Source organism: Equus caballus, chromosome 14 (genome assembly GCF_041296265.1).
Source record: "Equus caballus isolate H_3958 breed thoroughbred chromosome 14, TB-T2T, whole genome shotgun sequence".
Taxonomy (NCBI): domain Eukaryota; kingdom Metazoa; phylum Chordata; class Mammalia; order Perissodactyla; family Equidae; genus Equus; species Equus caballus.
The window spans coordinates 58,712,285-58,731,761 of record NC_091697.1 but is presented as its reverse complement, the minus strand read 5'-3'; the positions used below and the strand labels follow the sequence as shown (position 1 = coordinate 58,731,761).

The following is a 19,477-nucleotide window of genomic DNA, read 5'->3' as shown; positions in this document are numbered from 1 at the left end:
ATAATGCATAGATTTGCATTTTTTTCCTACTGATACCCAACTATCCAAGCATTTATTTAAATGGTGAAGGTGAAAAAAAAAATGGTGTTGGTGGTTACACAACTGTTTACATTTGTCAAAACTCATGGAACTGTACCCTGGAAAAGGGTGAATTTTACAGTATGTAAATTATGTTTCTATAAACCTTTACAAAATAGGCTTTAATCTTTTCCCATTGTTTTATTACATTTCATTTGTTACATAAGGCATTACTGTATAATTTCAATGTTTTATTCCATTGGTAATTTAAAATATGTATTGTAATAACTGACACTTTCATGTTTTCATACTTGGTACAGCAAGAGACTACTCATTGGCCTCCCCATTCGCATCCTTTGACATATAACATTTTTTAGTTTATATATTAAGTTCTATAAATGATTGTCTGATTGGAGAGCATTTTCTGCATTTTTCTATCTCAGTAATCAAAGGGTTTTTTTGCTTTGATTTTAATATCTTCCACCATTGTTTTATAAATTTTCCTATAGGTCTTTGTATGTGATATCCTTCCATTAAGTTGGTTTTCGAAAAGCAACATTCTCAGTCTTCTGAGAAAGGTAATTTCTCTTTCCTTTATTTTACTTCAAGTTCTTTTGACATACAAAAAGATGTACATACTTATTGCACACAAATTGATGACTCTGGAGATGAACAGACACCAGTGAAACCATCACCACAGTCAGTGCCAACAGTCAGTGCCATTTGCACATCCATCACCTCCAAAAGTTTCCTCTGGCCCTATTTTTATATGATAAGAAAACTTAACAGTTAACATAAGATCTACCCTCTCAGCAAATTTTCAGGTACTGTATACAATATAGTATTGTTAACTATAGGCACTATGGTGTACAGTGGATCTCCTGTTATTCATCTCGCATAACTGAATCCTTCTTTTATTTTAAAGATGTCTATTCCTACCTCACGGCGGTACTTAAAGGAGTGGATTTTCTTCACATCATATTTGCAAAACATTTTACAGTTTTATGACAGTATTTGGCTTTTGGTCTACAACAGTAGTTCCCAAACTTTTGGTCTTAGACACCTCTCTACTCTTAAAATTACTGAAGACTCCAAAGAGCTTTTCTGTGACGTATAACTATCAATATTTACTCAATTAGAAATCAAAATTGAGATTTCTTTTTAAAGCACTGGAACATAGAAGCACACATTCCATTAGTGGTCATTGCAATGGCGTCACCCCACGTCGTGCGATCACTAGAAAACACTGTACATTAGGGAACGAATGAGAGTGAAAAGGGCAAATAATTTCTTAGTATGATTAGAAAAATAGCTTTGACGCTAGCGGACACCGCACCCCCTTCCACTCCAGGAGTCCCGAGATCACACTTTGAGAGTCTTTGTCGTCCCTTAAAGTTAGCGCCTCTCGGTGCTGCCCAGGCCCTCAGCAAGTAACCCGAAGTCAGCAGCCACCCCTAAAGCAATCTGACAACCAACTCACTCGAGCCGCCCTGCTCCCGGAAGCCAAAGCTGCGCGCGCACCGCGGGCCTCCGACTTCCCGGCGTGCCCCGGGCTTGCGGCGTAAGCGCACGCAGGCCGTAGCGACCCATGTGACCTGAGGGGCTGCCGAGGCGGGAATCCGTGAGTCGCACGGTTGCGGTGGTCCCTGGTCTTGGGGTCTGTGTCTCCCCGGGGCAGCCCCGGGCCGGCCCCCACCTCCGCTCTCGCCCGCTAGCCGGGAAGGAAGCCGGTGTGGGAGGAGGGGTTCCAGCCAGAGCCTTCGCTCCCACTTGGAGCCTCCCGACCCCGAGACTCGCGAGCGCTCCCGGCCCGCGCCGTCTTTCCCAGCTCCGGCCTCACTGCTAAAACTTGGTGGGCCCCGGGCTGTAGGCCCCTGGTGTTGAGAAAAGAAACATTTGCAAATATGTCCCGGATCGAAAAGATGAGCATTCTGGGCGTGCGGAGTTTTGGAATAGAGGACAAAGATAAGCAAATTATCACTTTCTTCAGCCCCCTCACGATTTTGGTTGGACCCAATGGGGCGGGGAAGACGGTAAGTCCTGAGTAGCCGCCTTCAGTTTATGGGTCGCCGCATCTGAAGAATTTGGAAAATAAAATATCTGGAGAGTTCAGAACTGCGATTAGGACAGGAGGTGTCCCTCTGGTTCCGCTCCTGGGGTCACGGGAAGTGCCTAGGCCTCCAGGAGACGTCCCGGCCCTGGGGCGTGGCCTGGTTTGGCTTTCAGGCCCCAGCGACCTTAGGAGTCGACCAGACCCAGCCTCGCAAGGGTGTCCAGACCTGCCCGGTGGACAAGGGTACCTGAGGCCGGGAGCTACCGCCGCGCGCGCTCAGCGAGCTCGGTCCTACAAGAAACCTTTTTGTCTGCGTTGATGTTTTTTTTAACACTCCTTGCTCCCAAAACATAGCACTTCCTGGTGGTTGTCCCAACACAGGACTTTCTTAAGTAGTTATAAAATATGATAAGTATGTGACTGTCAAAGAAGAGTTTCTAAGTAAGCCAACTGTCTTAAGCATAATAAATGGGAAGTAAATTACAATCTTAAAATGAAACTGATGGCGGTGGGACTTAGTTAAATTGGAAAACTGGATTTTGTTGTTAGGATGCTCTTACCTAGTCAAAGTGAAAGATCGGAGCACAGCTTTTTACTGTCACTTTTTAAAGTCTTGGGAATATTTATAAGTTTGCGTTGGGCCCTGAAATGGCATGCAGTTGCAGGAAAGATATAGCCAAGAGGATGTCTGGTCTGAAAGGGTGGCTTGAGAAAAAGCGAGGCTCTGTCAGTGTAACAGGGAGGAGAGTAAATGAAGGGAAAGCATAGAGAAAGAATGTTTAATATTGAGAATTGCATGCCAGACTCTTGTCTACTTTTGTTTACGTAAAAGTGTTATTTTTTGAGTGCCTGTTATGTACCTAGCATTGTATTAAGTGCTCTACTGGAAGGGAGATTAGTATAGGGTTTATGAGTATTAGCTGACTGAATACAAATTTTTTTTGCTTCACCGCTTATTAGCTGTATGACTGGGCAAGAGCAACCTAAATGTTCTGTGCCTTAGTTTTCTAATTTATAAAATGAAGATAAAAATAGTTTCTATAGCCTAGGATTAATTGAGAATTAAATGGTTAATGTATGTAAAAGTAGTTAGTACAATACCTGGCATATAGTAAGGTCTGTGTTTAGCCATTGGGTTTTGGTTTTTTTCTTTACTTTTTAAAAAATTTCAGCTTTGTTGAGGTATAATTGACATATAAAATTGTAAGATATTTAAAGTATACATTGTGGTGATTTGATATACATATACTTTGTGAAAGGATTCCCCCTATCTAGTTAATTAACACATCCATCACCTCACATATTTATCTTTTTTGGTGAGAACATTTAAGTTCTACTCAGCAGATTTCAGTTTTACAGTACAGTGTTATCAACTGTGCTAACCATGTTTTACATTAGGCGTTGTTATTAACTTTAGTTTAAAGGGTTTTAATTGGAAATAGAGAATTTTTTTAACACTTAATCATACTACATTACAGGTTTTGTAATGTCATTTTATCTGATCATATCTTTTATAGTCTCTGTGGTAAATAATATCTTTTTCTTTTTTTAAGATTGGCACTTGAGCTAACAACTGTTGCCAAACTTCTTTTTTTTTTGCCTGCTTTTTCTCCCCAAATCCCCCAAGTATATAGTTGTATATATGTTTTTTTAGTTGTGGGTCCTTCTAGTTGTGGCATGTGGGACGTTGCCTCAACGTGGCCTGATGTCCACGCCTGGGACCTGAACCGGTGAAACCCTGGGCCACTGAATCGGAGTGTGCGAATTTAATCACTCAGCCTTGGAGCCGGCCCCCATAAATAATATTTCTATAATGAATTAACATTTTGTGATAAACTTCTGTGGTTCTCTCATAACTATAATGAGTTATATGAGTTATATGTATTGTATATGAGTTCTCTCATAATAATATGATTTTTTATTTCTTTAGACCATCATTGAATGTTTAAAATATATTTGTACTGGAGATTTCCCTCCCGGAACCAAAGGAAATACATTTGTTCATGATCCCAAGGTAATGGTGCTCGTAAAATTTTGTATTTTTATAATTATAAAAGTGATACTAGCTTATTTTAGAAAACCTGGCAATGGAAAAGTATAAAGAAATTTGAAAGTCTTAGCACCCAATGACAACCATTGTTGACTTTTTCCTGTATTTTCTTCTCCTATGCATACTGTCTTACATAGCTGAAGTCATACTCTAATTCTGTATTCTGAGGTTTTCTCTCGCTTAACATTATCATAAAGTCCCATGTCATTAAGAAACTATATGAAATTCTTAATCTGGTGTTTGGTACATGGATATGTCTTTTAATCTTTATTTTTTTTTGTATGTCTGAAATATTTCCCACTTAAAATATATAACCGTATATGTACATTTTTAAGAATTGCATAATTTCCTTACATTTATATTGCTTTTAGTTTTTCATTAAAATGTACCATGGTACATAAAATGTACCATGATGAAAGTGTTTGTGTGTAAATCTTTGTTTGAATTATGGTGTTTATACTATTAATGTGTGTGAAGTATGTAGAATTTTCTATACATACTTTGGCGTATACGTTTTTCTTGTTTCATATATATATATTGTGGGGTCATATACCTTTCATAATTCAATACCCTCCCACCCCCCACTGAAGAGTTCATTTTATATTTCTTTCAGGTTTTTTCCTGTGTTTGTAAAAACATATCTGTGTGTGGATAAATACTCTCACATAAATATTTTAGCACAGCAATAGAATTTTATACCATTGTACAAATCAAATATTTATTTAGTGACATACTACAGATATATTAATATATATATATTTACACCTTTTAAATTTTTTAGATTTTTTTTTTTTGGTGAGGAATATGGGCCCTGAGCTAACATCTGTTGCCAGTCTTCCTCATTATGCTTGAAGAAGGTTGTCGCTGAGCTAACATCTGCACCAGTCTTCCTCTATTTTTTGTATGTAGGATGCTGCCACAACATGGCTTGATGAGCCATGTGTAGGTCTGCACCTGGGATCCAAACCTGTGAACCTGAGGCCACTGAAGCAGATCGCATGAACTTAACCACTAACTACACCACTGGGCTGGCCCCTATATTTACACTTTTATTTCGTTATTTTTAATTACTAAACAATATTCCTTTGCGTTTATATTCTATAGTTTATTTAACTGACTCCCGTTGATGGTCATTTCAGTTATTTCTACTTTTGTGTGACTAAATCTAACACTGATTATGAAAGTATTTAATAATTTTCCTCTTAGAAAGAGTGAAATCATTTAGTACGTTTACTGAGTCCTGTCTATAATGACTTTCACACCTTCTCTCTCAAACCTACAATCTACTCTCCTCAATTTATGATCTTGCCTTGTACTTTATTGAGAAAATAGGAGGAATCGGATGGAAAGTCCCTCATTTTCCAATCATAAAATCTACCAAACTACCCTGCATATGTAGACATACTATCTGTTTTCTCTCTCGTATTAAGGGCACATTGTTTATTGTTTCATCCAAAGGTCAACTAACTCCTCTTGGAGGCTGGATCCAGTCAATCCTTTTTGGCACCTCAAGCATTTTGCTTTTCAGTTGTTTCTTCTTGCTCCTGCCTTAGCAGTTTCTCCCTCTATAGGATCATTCACATAAGCATATAAACATGCTCTGCTAGCTGCGATCTACAAACAAACAAAAAACTCTCCTTTTACTCCATATCACCCTCTGACTACAACCTCTTTGTTCCAGTTTATAGCAAAATTCACAAGAATTATATGTACTCATTGTCTTCACTTCATTCCCATTTTTTCCTCAGCCGCCTCTGTTCAGATTGTCTTTTTTTTCCTCATTAAAACTGCCCTTGTAAGGTCACCAGTAATCTCCATGTTGCTAGATAAAGTGGTCATTTTCTTTCTTTTTTAAAATTTTTTTGAGGAAGATTAGCCCTGAGCTAACATCTGCTGCCAATCCTCCACTTTTTGCTGAGGAAGTCTGACCCTGGCTAACGTCCGTGCTCATCTTCATCTACTTTTTTTTATATGTGGGACGCCTGCCACAGCATGCCAAGCATGGCTTGCCAAGCGGTGCCATGTCCACATCCGGGATCTGAACCAGCGAACCCCGGGTCGCCAAAGTGGAACGTGCGCACTTAACCACTGCGCCACCGGGCCGGCCCCTAAAGTGGTTGTTTTCTAATTCCCAGTTACTGCTCAGTAGATTTGATATAGTTGGTTATTCCCTTTTTAAAACACATTGCTCACTTGACTTCCGGGACACCATAATCTCATACCTCCTTTTTCACTAGCCACACCTTAGTCCCCTTTGCTGAGTGTACTTTTGTCTGACTCTTCTTGGGTGATCTCATTTAAGTACTGGTATGTCGATGACTCCCAAATTTATATATTTAACCCTAACTTCTTTCCTAAACTCTAGACATATATGTCCAGCTGTTTGGATACTTAATGGGCATCTCAAATTTAACATGTTCAAAACAGAACTCTTGATCCCCGGTCCCCCATCCCTCACATCCTCAAGCCTGTTAACTACCTCACTACTTTCCAATTTGATAAATGATATCATCATCCACACATTTGCTCCTGCCAAAACCTATGTGATGTCCTTTGATTGATTCCTTCATCTCACCGTGTTTCCAATTCATGAGCAGTTCTTAGCTACTCTTCTAAAATATATCCAGAATTTGTCCCTTCATTCCATCTCCACTGCTCCTTTCCTGGTCCAAGCCAGCATCCTCTTCCCTTTAAACTCTTCTAATAAGTCACTAGAAGTTCTCTCTTTTTCACACAGTGACCAGAGTTATCTTTTAAATATCCATTCATTCAAGAAGGAGTGAGTCATTCAAAATCTAGGGGAAGAACATTCCAGCGTTAATACTAAATGCAAAGTCCCTGAGGTAGGATGTGCTTGGTGTGTCCAAGGAACCACAAGGAGGAGCAAAATGGTGAGGGGAAGACTGGTAGAAAATTAAGTCAGGGAGGTAGAATGGACTAGATCCTGTAGGGCCTTGGGTGGTATTCTTATTTAAATAAGAATCTATTGGAAGATTTTAAGCAGGAAAAGGGCACAATCTATATTTTAAAGCTATCAGTCTGGCTGCTGAGAGAAGACTATCTGTAGGTGGCAAGGGTAGAAGGGCAGAGACTAATAAAGGGGATTTTGTGATAATCCAGGTGAGAAATATTGGTGGTTTGATTATGGTGGTAGTGGTAGAAATGGTGAGAAATGCTTATTAGATTTGGGATGTATTTTAAAGGTGGAACCAAGAGCTTAGCTAATGATTTGAATAATGGCATATGAGAGAAGTAGAAGCATCAAGCATAACTCCAAGTTTTTTGACTTGAGCAACTAGATAAAATAGTTTTGCCATTTATTCTAATGGAGAAACTCTAGAAAAAGAGATTTGGTTGGCTCTGGTTTAAACATGTAAATTTGGGATGTCTGTTAGATACCCAAAGGATATTATCCAGTAGGCAAATAGAAGTATGTCCAGGGGAGAGGTTCGAGCTAGAGAAAGAAAATTAGGAATCATTGATGTTAGTTATATATAGTTAGTTTTAAAGCCTGATGGGATCACAAAGGGAATGACTATAGAGAAGAGATCCAAGACTTGAACCTATTAGCACACTAGCATTTAGAAATAGGAATGCGGAGAAGGAGCCAACAAAAGATGGTAAAAGAACAACTAGTAAAATAAGGAAAACTGGGAAGGTAATATCTTGGAAGACAAGAGACTAAAGTGTTACAAAAAGAAGTAGTCATCAACTGTGTCAAATATGTTGATAGCTCAAGTAAGAGGAGGGCTTGGCTATGTGGAGGCCGTTGGCAATCTTGCCAAAACCAGTGTTAGTAATATGAGAAGAGCTAAGGAAGTGAAACACAGAATTGTTTTATGAGTTTTGCTATGCAAGAGAGTACAGTAGCTGAAAAGGTTTGCAGGATCAAGGAGACTTTTGTTGCATATTCTTCTTTTGTTGTGGTTTTATTATTTTTTTTTATTTTTGGGATGTTTCCACATTGATTGATGCTCTAGTATCTCTGCCAATCTCAATCTATCACCCACTCCCTTTTCCAAATGCTTTTTATCTTTTTAGAGCTGTTTTTCTCACCTCTCTGCTCATGTCCTCCCTGTGGTTCTTCTGGCCTCCCTTCGCGATTTAACTCTTACTACCCACTTTTCGGCTGCTCTCATTTCCCAGTTCTGAGCTCCCACTCTCGCTGTTTTGTTTATCAGCTCTTCTCTCCTGAGTCACTCACGCTTGCTCCTGTGGGTGGAGCTATTCCCTTCACCTGAATTGCCCACATTCCCTCAGGTTTCCCTGTCTGCTTTGTTCTTCTCATCATTTCAATTCCTCTCACCCTCATATATCTTCAGCTTCTCTTGTCTTTCCTTTTCTTTGTTTGTCCCTGCACCTGGTACTCTTTACCTTCTCTTAAATAGCTGAGTTTTTCTGGTGCTCCTCACCAATCTTTCTTACCTATCTTTAGTTGGGTTTCTGTCTTCTTAGGAACTTTGATTTCCATGTTGCTCCATTTGCCTAACTTCCCCCCTTTCTTCTCTATGTCCTTCAAACTTTTGGCTACCTCAGTCTTTCTCTTTCTTTCTCTGACCTCGTTTCCATCTCCTCAGTTGATCTGAACCCGCAGAAGCTCATTTCTCTGTTGTCTGCATCTCATCAGGTTTTTTGCTTCTGGCTGATACTGTGAATTACCTGGATGCTTATTTCCTCAGCTATTTCTTTATCCCATATTGCTCCCATATGTTGTGTTTTTAAAAGTGGGAGATACTGGAACATTTATAGACTGGTAGGAATGACCCTGGATAGAAGGAAAAATTGATACAGGAGAGGGGATAATTGCAGAGCAAACTCCTTGAGTAGACGAGAAGAGATAGGATCCATTGTTCAACTGAAGAAGTTAACAGAAGCACACACTGTTTATCCAATTTAAGAAGATGGCAGACAGAATATCTAATTGGTAAGTTTAGTGGTGAGAGAATGACTAAGTTCTCTTTTGATTGTTTCTATAATCTCAGTGGAAAAAAAGTGAAATCATTGGTTGAGGGTGGGAGAAGGGGTTGATTGAGGCTAGAAAAAGTGTAAAGTACTTTTTATCTCAGAGAGTAAATTGATTAGGAAAGTGTTATAGGGTTACAAAACAGTGTCAGGGTATCACTTGAGGTTTTGGGGTGAAAATTTATAGGGAGACCAGTCATCATGGTTGTGTTTCTTCAGTCTTGTTCAGCTGCTTAATGGCAAGCACTGAGTAGTTGGAAAGTTGGATTTAATCAAGGTTGGAGGTTTGCCTGGTAAATACAATGAAAGGATTGGGAGGCAAGAAATTGAGTATATTCTTAATATATTTACCTATTTGATCAATTCCCCTGTATTTAATGAATCTCCCATCTCTGCACTAGGGCTCCACCACCCCATGCTAGACTGAATCCACCCTCATGTGCAAGCCCTCCTCACCTTACTTGGCTCTAACTCCTCATACTGACCCCGTCACATGGATGTTTTCCCATTCTGCTTGGGCTCTGAATTCCCATGCTAGACCTTTTCCCCATTCCCCACCCATAGACACCTTACTCACCCTTCTCAGTCTCTGATACTCTTTACCAGGTGGCCTCTTATAGGGATGCCCTCTCTAATCCAGGATCTGAATTCCCCCTACAGACGACTTCATCATGTGGATTCACTCCTCAGTATTGTCAGGCTCTGAATCCCCATATTATGTCTTCCCCCAGTGTGAACACCCTCCTCCTCCTGAGCTGGGCCATCCCTACTCACAGATGCCCTTTTCATCCTCCTTGAACTCTTACACCCTTGGGCTTTTGAAACCCTGAGCCAAACTGTCTCTCCATGTGGATCCCCTTCTCCGCCTACTTAAGCTAAGTTATCTGGCTCTAGGCTAAACTACCATGTCCCCCTACCTCCAGCCAGCATAAACATGTACCTTCTTCTGCCTCATCTAATGGTTTTACAACTAGATTGTTTGGAAAGGGAAAGGATTTTATTTTTTATTGTTTTATTCTTTTGGATAGAAATTGTTCTAAAGTGTAATGTATATTTCTCTGCCTTAATAAATTGACTCAATCTAAATTACCCTTTTTGAAGTGATTCTTCCTCCCTAAGAGCATCAACAACAATACTGTGATTGAAATGCTACAGGATACCCTTTGCTGAAGTTCTGTTTACTAATTTTATGCTTGCCAGATACCTAAGTCCCAGAAAGGTAGATGCCATGGAGAATAAGTATGTATATTTGTCCTGCTAGTCAGGCGTGTTGTAAACAAATTAACTCATTTTCTGGTAGATAGATGCATAACTCCTTTGTTTAACTACTGTTGATTAAGACCTTAACAGCTACTTTCCTTGGGATGAAATGATAGAATCAAGTCACTGTGCTTTCAAAGCTGAATATCAACCTCTGGCCACCTCCTCACTGAGCTGTCTGTATCCTAAGAGACTATTCTGTGAGCAGCGAGTCTGGTAACTTCTCCCTTTTTACCTCCATCCACAATGCTAAAGCTCTTGTCCAGGCTGTCTTCCTGTTTTTCCTGGATTACTCCCTGCTTCCTGTCTTGCCTCAGCCCAGTCTGTTTACCCTAAAGACAAATGATTTTTCTAAAATGCATGTCTACTGCATGCCTTTCCTCTGGATTAAACCCTTCAGTGGCTTTCCATAGCATTAAGTCCAAAACCGTTAACATGTTTCAGAAGACTCTTAATTACTGGAACTGTTTTCTGTCATCACTCCCCTTTTCCCTACTTTGTGCACCAAACGTTCTGAAATTACTTTAGCCATTCAGTGACTCAGGTCTTTTCATCTGGCTAACTCCTGTTCATCTGTCAGGTCTCAGTTTAAACATTCATTTCCTTTAGAAAACCTTCCCAGAACTCTCCTGCATAGGTTAGATGCCCCAGCTTTGTGCTCTCAAAGCACCCTGTACTTCTCTTATGATGATGCTTAATGTCCCTTTCTCTACTTTTTTGTTTAAACTTTGTCTTCAGTACTCCAAAGGAAAAAAGTGTCTGTCATTTTCAAACCAAAATGATACATGAAAGCTACAAAGTGCTTGATAAATATTTGTTGAACAATTTGATGAATTAATATCAAAGTTAAACATATGCCAAAAAGTCATTCAAAGACCTACGAAAGATATTTTATGACTTAAAAAAATGCAGAATCCAGGACTTGTGATTTTGATCATGACAGAATAATGAGTATCATACTTGTGCTCCCAAGATGAATAACTATAAACTGGAAAAAATGTTTGAAGGAACTGTCAGGCATTAGACAACAGATGGTGCAAGGCTGTGATCTTTGAGAAAAGAGAAATATATGAGGTGACTACACATTCTACACTAGCTTACTACCTAGGGACATTTTGTAAATGTCAGCACATGGAATATGAACCCAGCAGAGAACAATATCACCAGGCAGATGAAAGAAAAATAGAAGTTTGGGTTTGCTGAAGTGGCTGTAAATTTTGGGACAGGGTACCGGAGTGGGGTTGGTGTGCAGAGATGAGGCACTGGAAATCTGCATAAGGAACCCTTGAGTCTTTTGCCATATACTAAGCTACATGTCTCCAGGATGAGATTCAGTAAGGGCAAGCAGAGAGCAACTACTGGGGTAGAGGAGTGAGTCTGTGAGCTGAATGGTGATTCTAGAGGTTACACAATGCTGGGAGACATTTGAGTCCTGATATGCCAGAGTAGGGAGATCTTGTGGAAGGAACTCCCCAGCCTTCTGTTGAGACCTCAGAAGGGCCATCCTAACAAATCATAAGACAAGCTTTGAAAAAGTCAAGTTTCCAGTAAATTAACTGCCTGCTAAAACAAAACTCAACAGTTTTTAAAGGAAGTCAGCACAATCCACACTCTCCGTGTAGCATGTACAATGTCCAGGATATGCTAAAAAATTAGCAGAGGTGTGAAGAAGCAAATGTGATCCATACCTGGGTGTGGAAAAAGTGAATAGAAATGGATCAAGAGATGACAGATTTTAGAATTAGTAGACAAGAATTTTAAAAGCTAAAATACGTAAGTTCAAGAATTTAAAGGAAAAGATGGCTGTAATGTGTGGAAAAAGATCTCAGCAGAGAAATAAAACTTTAAGATCCAAGAAGCTCAACACATCACAAGCAGCATAAACACACTTATGTTGTACATTATATTCAAATTGCTGAAAACCAAAGATAAAAAGAAATTCTTAAGGGCAGACTGAGGAAAAAGTAACACATTATGCAGAGGGGAAAAAGGATGATTGCTGATCTCATAAAAACTATCCAAGGCAAGAGATAGGGAGATGACATCTTTAAAGTTCTGGGGAATAAAAGGCAACCTAAAATTCTGTATCCAACAAAAATATCCTTCAAAAATTTAAGGTGAAATGGAGAATATTTTCAAATTTAAAAAAAAGGCAAGAGGTATTTGTCACCGGCAGACTTGCAGTAAAAGAAATGTTGAAAGAGGTTCTTGAGGCTGATGGGAAATGATACTAAATTAGTCCTAGAGTAAAGGTTACTCTAGATGCTTCCTTACAAACCTTAAAAACAAAGGTTCAAAAGGATCAAACCTCAAGAAACTTAACTGCATGCCTAAACCAAGTTCAACACTCATTAAAGGAGTAAAACAGAAGTCTTCACTCAACCATGTAAAATTCACAATCGAAAGTTACCAGGCATGCAAACAAGCAGGGAACCCACAACAGGGAGAAACGCAGAAATAGGAACAGATCCAAAATGAAAGAGATGATAAAATTAACAGACGACCTTAAATTATTATAAATTTTACAAATATGTGGAAAAATGTAAAGGAAAACATAAGCATAATGAGAGAAATAGAAGATATAACAAAAAGACTCAAATCAAAAGGATAACAATGTTTTTAAATATAATAGTACAGATGGGTTAAAAGTAAATGGTTGGAAAAAAGATACTAAGATATGCTAACTAATACAAAGAAAACTGAAGTGGCTATATTAATATCAGTACACTTCAGAACCAGGAATGTCATTGGGGTAAAAAGACATTTTGTGATGATCAAGGGGTCCATTCACCAAGAGGATACAATTCTAAATGTAGAACTTCAATATAGAAGAAACAAAAATCTATGAAACTGAAGGAGAAATAGATAAATCAGCAGTTATAGTTGGAGAGCTCAATTCCCCTCACAGTAGAGAAATGGAAAAAGCAGACAAAATATCAGTAAGGATATGCAAAACTTTAACACTATTATCCAGATTAACCTAATTGACATTTATAGGATATTCCACCAATGAACAGCAGAATACGTATTATTTTCAAGCACACGTGGAGCACTCACAAATATTCTGGACCATATAACAAGTGCAAATAAATTTAAAAGGAGAAGTGATACAGAGTGGGTTCTCTGACCACACCAGAATCAAGCTAGAAATCAGTAACAACAGAATAACTGGAAAATTCCCAAATATTTGAAAATCAAGCAGCACACTCTAAATAACCCAAAGATCAAAAAAGGAATGACAAGGGAAATTAGAAAATACTTTAAATAAATTAAAATAAAATCATAGCATATGAAAATTTGTGGGGTGCAGCTAAATAATGCTTAGACATTTATAGAATCAAGTGGTTATATTAGAAAAGGAAAAAAGGTCTAAAATTAATGACCTGAGCTTCCATCTTAAGAAACTGTCAAAAGAAGACCTAATTAAACTCAAAATAAGCAAAAGGAGGGAAATTAGAGTCAAAATCTAGGAAATAGAAAAAAATCAATAAAATTAATAAACCTCTAAGCAAAGTAATCAAGAAAAAGAAGACACAAATTACTGATATTGGGAATGAAAGAGGCAACATCCCTGCAGATTCTACAGACATTATGTAGGTAATAAAGGAGTATTGTTAGCGACTTGATACCAATAAATTCAACAACTTAGGTGAAATGGACAAATTCTTTTAAGGACACAAGCTACCAAAGCTCACTCAAGAAGAAGTATACCTATTAAAGAAGTTGATTTGTAGTTAAAAATCTCATGATGAGACCTTCAGGCCCTGATAATTTCTTTCTTTCTTTTTTATTGAAGTATAGTTGACATACAAAATTGTATCAGTTTCAGGTGTACAACATAGTCATTCGACATTTATTTACATTACGAAACGATAACCCTGGTAAGACTAGTTACCATCTGTCCTCCTACAAAGTTATTACAATATTGTTGACTATATTTCCTTTGCTGTACATTATATCACCATGACTTATTTATTTTATGACTGGAAGTTTGTACCTCTTTATCCCTTTCACCTGTTTTGCCCTTTCCCCACCCCCCTCCCCTCTAGCAGCCACCAAATTGTTCTCTGTATCTGTGAATCTGTTTTGTTTTGTTTTGCTTTTTTTTTTTTAGATTCCATATGTAAGTGAAATCACATGGTATTTTTCTTTCTTTCTTTGGCTTAATTCACTTAGCGTAATACCCTTAGATCTATCCATGTTATTGCAAATGGGAGGATTTTGTTTCTTTTTTATGGCTGAGTAATATTCTATTGTGTGTGTGTGTGTGTGTGTGTGTGTGTGTATACACACCACATCTTTATTCATTCACCTGCCGATGGACACTTAGGTTGCTTCCATATGTTCACTTTTGTAAGTAGAGCTACAGTGAACATAGAGGTGCATATATCATTTTGAATTAGTGTTTTTTATTTCTTTGGGTAAAACCTAGAAGTGGAATAGTAGTTCTATTTTTAATTTTTTGAGGAACCTCCATTCTGTTTTCCATAGTTGCTGCACTAATTTGCATTCCCACCAATGGTGCACAAGGGTTCACTTTTCTCCACATCCTTGTCAACCCTTGTTATTTGTTGTCTTTTTGATAATAGCCATTCTAACAGGTGTGAGGTGATAGCTCATTGTGGTTTTGATTTGCATTTCCCTGATGATTAGGGATGTTGAGCACCTTTTCATGCACCTATTGGCCATCTGTATGTCTTGTTTGGAAAAATGTCTGTTCAGGTTCTCTGCTTGTTTTTTAATCAGATTATTTGCTTTTTTGATTTGAGTTGTATGAGTTCTTTATATATTTTGGATATTAACCCCTTATTGGCTATATCATTTGCAGATATATTCTCCCATTCAGTAGGTTGCCTTTTTGTTTTGTTGATTGTTTCCTTTGCTGTGCCAAAGCTTTTTAGTTCGATGTAGTCCATTTGTTTATTTTTGCTTTTGTTGCCCTTGCCTGAGGAGACATATCCAAAAAAATATTGCCAAGACCGATGTCAAAGAGTTTACTACCTATGTTTCCTTCTAGAATTTTTATGGTTTCAGGTCTTACACTTAATTAAGTCTTTAATTAATTTGAAATTTAATTTTGTATATGGTGTAAAAAGGTGGTCCAAGTTTCATTCTTTTGTACTTATCTGTTTAGTTTTCCCATCACCATTTATTGAGAGACTGTCTTTTCCCCATTGAATATTCTTGTCTTCTTTGTTATAGATTAATTGACCATATAGGCATGGGTCTATTACTGGGCTCTCTGGTGAATTCTACCAAACATTTTAGGAAGAAATAATGTCAGTTCCACACAAACTCTTTCAGAAAAGAGAGCCAGAGGAAATAGGTCACAACTCATTTCATGAGGGTACCATTACCCTGATATCAAACCCAGACAAAGACATTACAAGAAAACTGTAGACAGATATCTCTCATGAACATAAATACAAAACTCCTTAGCAAAATATTCGCAAACAAAATTCAACAATATGCAAATAAAGATAATACACCTTGACTAAGTTGGGTTTATCTCAGGGATGCAAGGTTTAACATTCAAACTAATCAGTGTAATTTGCCACATTAACAGAGTGAAGAAGAAAAATCATATGAGTATCAATAGGTACAAAAAAATCATTAAAATTCAGTATTTATTCGTGATAAAAACTCAGCACTTTCCTTCATTCTTAAGTAATTTAGTCCAAAAGCCAGTAGATGAGGCTGAAGGAGGAAGGCATCCACAAAAGCTAGCTACGGCAGCCTGGTTGGGAATTAGAGCCCAAGAGAGGAATGCAGAAGTCCATAGTCTTATTTTAAAAATGAAAAAAATAAATGGGGAAAGGACAAAGCCCTTCTTTATAATAGAATCTTAACAATAAATGTAGGAAGAATAATGGAACAAAAAAATTACTGTTTGATAGCTATCATAGTAATAACTCATCCAGGTAAGAAACATTAATAGATGTTAAAACTAGTGGTGGAAAGCTTGATGAGGTACGAGGTATTTACATGGACTCAGTGTATCTTTCCACAAATATTTAAGAACAAAGTAGAAAAAATAACTTTATGATGGAGAAGCCTGGCAGATACCACCTTTAGCAAGAGATTGAGGTTAACATCCCCAGTAATGAGATAAGTTGAAATTGTGTCCCGTCTGATGAGATGCAGTGAAAGGAGCCACATCATCACTTCTGTAATATTCCTGCCAAAGATGCGTAATCTTATTCTAGTCATGAGGAAATATTAGACAAACCCAAGTTTTGGGAGACACTCTATAAAATAATGTTCTGTAATTTTCAAAATGATCAGCCATGAAAGTCAAGGAAAATCTGAGGAACTGATGCAGACGGAAAGAAATTAAAGAGACATGATAACAATGTGTAATTCTGTGCAATGTGTAACGTGTAATTCTGAACTGGATCCTTTTGTTGTAAAGGACATATTAGAACAACTGGCAAAACTTGAATGGTACGTGAGGACTGTATGGTAGTAATATATCACTCTCAATTTCCTGATTTTTGTGGTTGAAAACTGCCTTGTTTTGTAGGAAATACTGATGGGACATTAGATCAGTAAGTACTCTCAAGTGGTCCAGGGGGAAAAAGTTACATATACTGTATTTCTACTTTTCTATAAGCTTGTGATTGTTTTAAAAAATATTTTAAAAAACACTTTTGGTACTTAAGATAAAATTCATTTATTTGTAGAATCCACATACCTGATCTAATGATGCTGAATAATAGGTAGATAATATAATACAGTTTTAGCAAATCAAAAAGTATTCTTTTCCTCCTATATTTTGAATAACATGTAAAAATGTCACTTATTTTGAATAAGTTTTTCTTTTTTTGTTCTCTCATTTTCCGTAAGATTGCTTATATCTTTTCTTTCAGAACTAATGTTCTGATGCTATTAAAGTAGCGTAATTTTTCTCTGTTTACTTTCAAAGGTTGCTCAAGAAACAGATGTTAGAGCCCAGATTCGTCTGCAGTTTCGTGATGTCAATGGAGAACTTATAGCTGTGCAGAGATCTATGGTGTGTACTCAGAAAAGCAAAAAGACAGAATTTAAAACCCTGGAAGGAGTCATTACTAGAACAAAGTAGGTGTTTATTTTATTTTGGATATCTGTTCATTTTCTGTCTTTTAGGTCTATAAGACTATTGTTTTTTCCTACTACTTTATTTTGGTGGAGTGTTAATTTTCTTTTTAACAGACTTTAGTTTTTAGAGCAGTTTAGGTTTTCAGCAAGATTGAGCAAAAAGTGGAGTTCCTGTATACGCCTTGCCCCTACATATGCAAAGCCTCACCCACTATCAACATTTAATTTTTTATTTGATACTGTTTATCAAACAGAATGACCCCATTAAAGATTTAGTGATAATGCACCATTCCTTTGAGTAATGAACAGTTGATGAATTGAAGGTGCATGATTAGTCAAATATAGATTGAATGAATGAAGAATGCTGGTATCATGTGTAGGGAGGGATGAGATGAGAAGCGGACAAGTAGGAAAAAGTAGTAATTTATCCCTTTCAGCTGTTACTGTTCTGTTAGAGGCAGGTATCATCTTGTAATGGGTATGGATTTTGGAATTAGGCTGCCCTGGATTCAAGGCTTTATCCTTGTTGAGCAAATAACTGTTGCCTTACCCCTCTCTTTCATTTATTTATTTATTTGTTAAACTAATTAAATAATTCCTTTATTTAACCAATAATGTTTAGCACCTATTATGTACTTGAGGCACTATACTAGCTACTGGCTTCTTAAATGGATTCTTTTCCTTGTCTTTTAAACACACTTGCATCTTTCCCGCATCCTCTTATTCCATTCCATTCTAATTATTATCTGTCTTCATCTTCCCCTTTACAGCCAGTCTTATCAAACGAGTTGTTCAGTGTCTCAGTTTCTTCAGTTCCTCCTCACTCCTCTAGCCCCATTCCTCTACTGAACCAGCTCCAACTCAGGTCACAAAAAACCTTTGTTTTAATTAGGATAATGCTAGTGCTATACAAAACAAACATCATGGTGAGTCTGTTTCTTTCATTTGTAAAATAAGGATTCGTTATGGCTGTACATATCTTAGAAAGATGTAAGGATTGAACTAATGCATCTAAAATGCTTAATATGTCGTAAGAGTTCATGTAGTAGTTTTCAGTGACTGCTATAGCAAACCACAAACTTTGCAGCTTAAAACAACACAAATTTCTTGTCTTACAGTTTTGTAGTTTAGAAATCCGAATTGAGTCTCACTGGCTTAAATCAAGGTGTTGGCAGGGCTATGGTCCTGTCTGGAGGTTTTAGTGGAAAATCTGTTTCCTTGTCCTTTCCGTCTTTTAGATGCCACCCACACTCCTTGACTCCTGGCCCTCTTCCTCTGTCTTCAAAGCCAGCAACAGTGGGCAGAGTTCTCACATTTTATCACTCTCTCACCTCATCTTCTGCCTCTCTTTCCCACATTTAAGGACTCTTGTGATTACCTTGGCCCCACCCAGATAATCCAGGATAATCTCTCTATTTAAATTCAAATGATGAGCAACCTTAATTCCGTCTGCCACTTTAATTCTCCTTTGCCATGTACCCTGATACATTCACAAATTTCAGGGATTGCAATGTAGATATCTTTGAAAGGCTATTATTCCATGTACTACAAGTCAGTAAATGGTAGGTGTTAATCACTTCTTACTTGAAAGTTTTTCTCAAGACTCCCATGACCTGACACAACACCGTTCCCTCTTTCTGTCCTTCACAGCCACATCCTACACAGCTAATGAAGTTTGGAGTGCCACAGGTTCAGCCGTAGATACTCTCCTATTTTTGCTATACAGTCTCTTCCTAGATAATCTCATTCATATTCATTGCTGTGTATTTGTAGGTGACTCACAGATTTGTCTCCAGGCCACATCTCTGTTTCCAGACTCATGTACCCAAGTGTCTCATATTCTACCAGTTGTTTCAAAGACACCGCAGATTCAACATGTTTGAAACCAACCTCATGTATCTTTCCTCTTGACTCCTCTTAAAAAACCTCTCACAACTTGATCCTTTTGCAGTGCTCCCCGTCTCAATAAATGACACCCCCATCCATCCAGTGACACAATCCAAGAACCTAAGTCTATCTTGACACCTTACTTGCCCTCCATAATCAGTCCATTATCA

General features: G+C 37.8%; 1 protein-coding gene across 1 annotated transcript in view; it reads left to right on the top strand.

The window, feature by feature from the left end:
- The first annotated feature begins 1,550 nt into the window (after positions 1 to 1,550).
- The window catches only part of RAD50 (RAD50 double strand break repair protein), a 67,771-nt gene continuing 49,844 nt past the window's right edge, over positions 1,551 to 19,477 (top strand). The window contains exons 1-3 of the mRNA XM_001504442.7: positions 1,551 to 2,051; positions 4,002 to 4,085; positions 17,269 to 17,420. Of these exons, the coding sequence (XP_001504492.1) occupies positions 1,923 to 2,051; positions 4,002 to 4,085; positions 17,269 to 17,420 (365 nt within the window). The 5' untranslated portion in view covers positions 1,551 to 1,922. The remainder of the gene's footprint in view (positions 2,052 to 4,001; positions 4,086 to 17,268; positions 17,421 to 19,477) is intronic.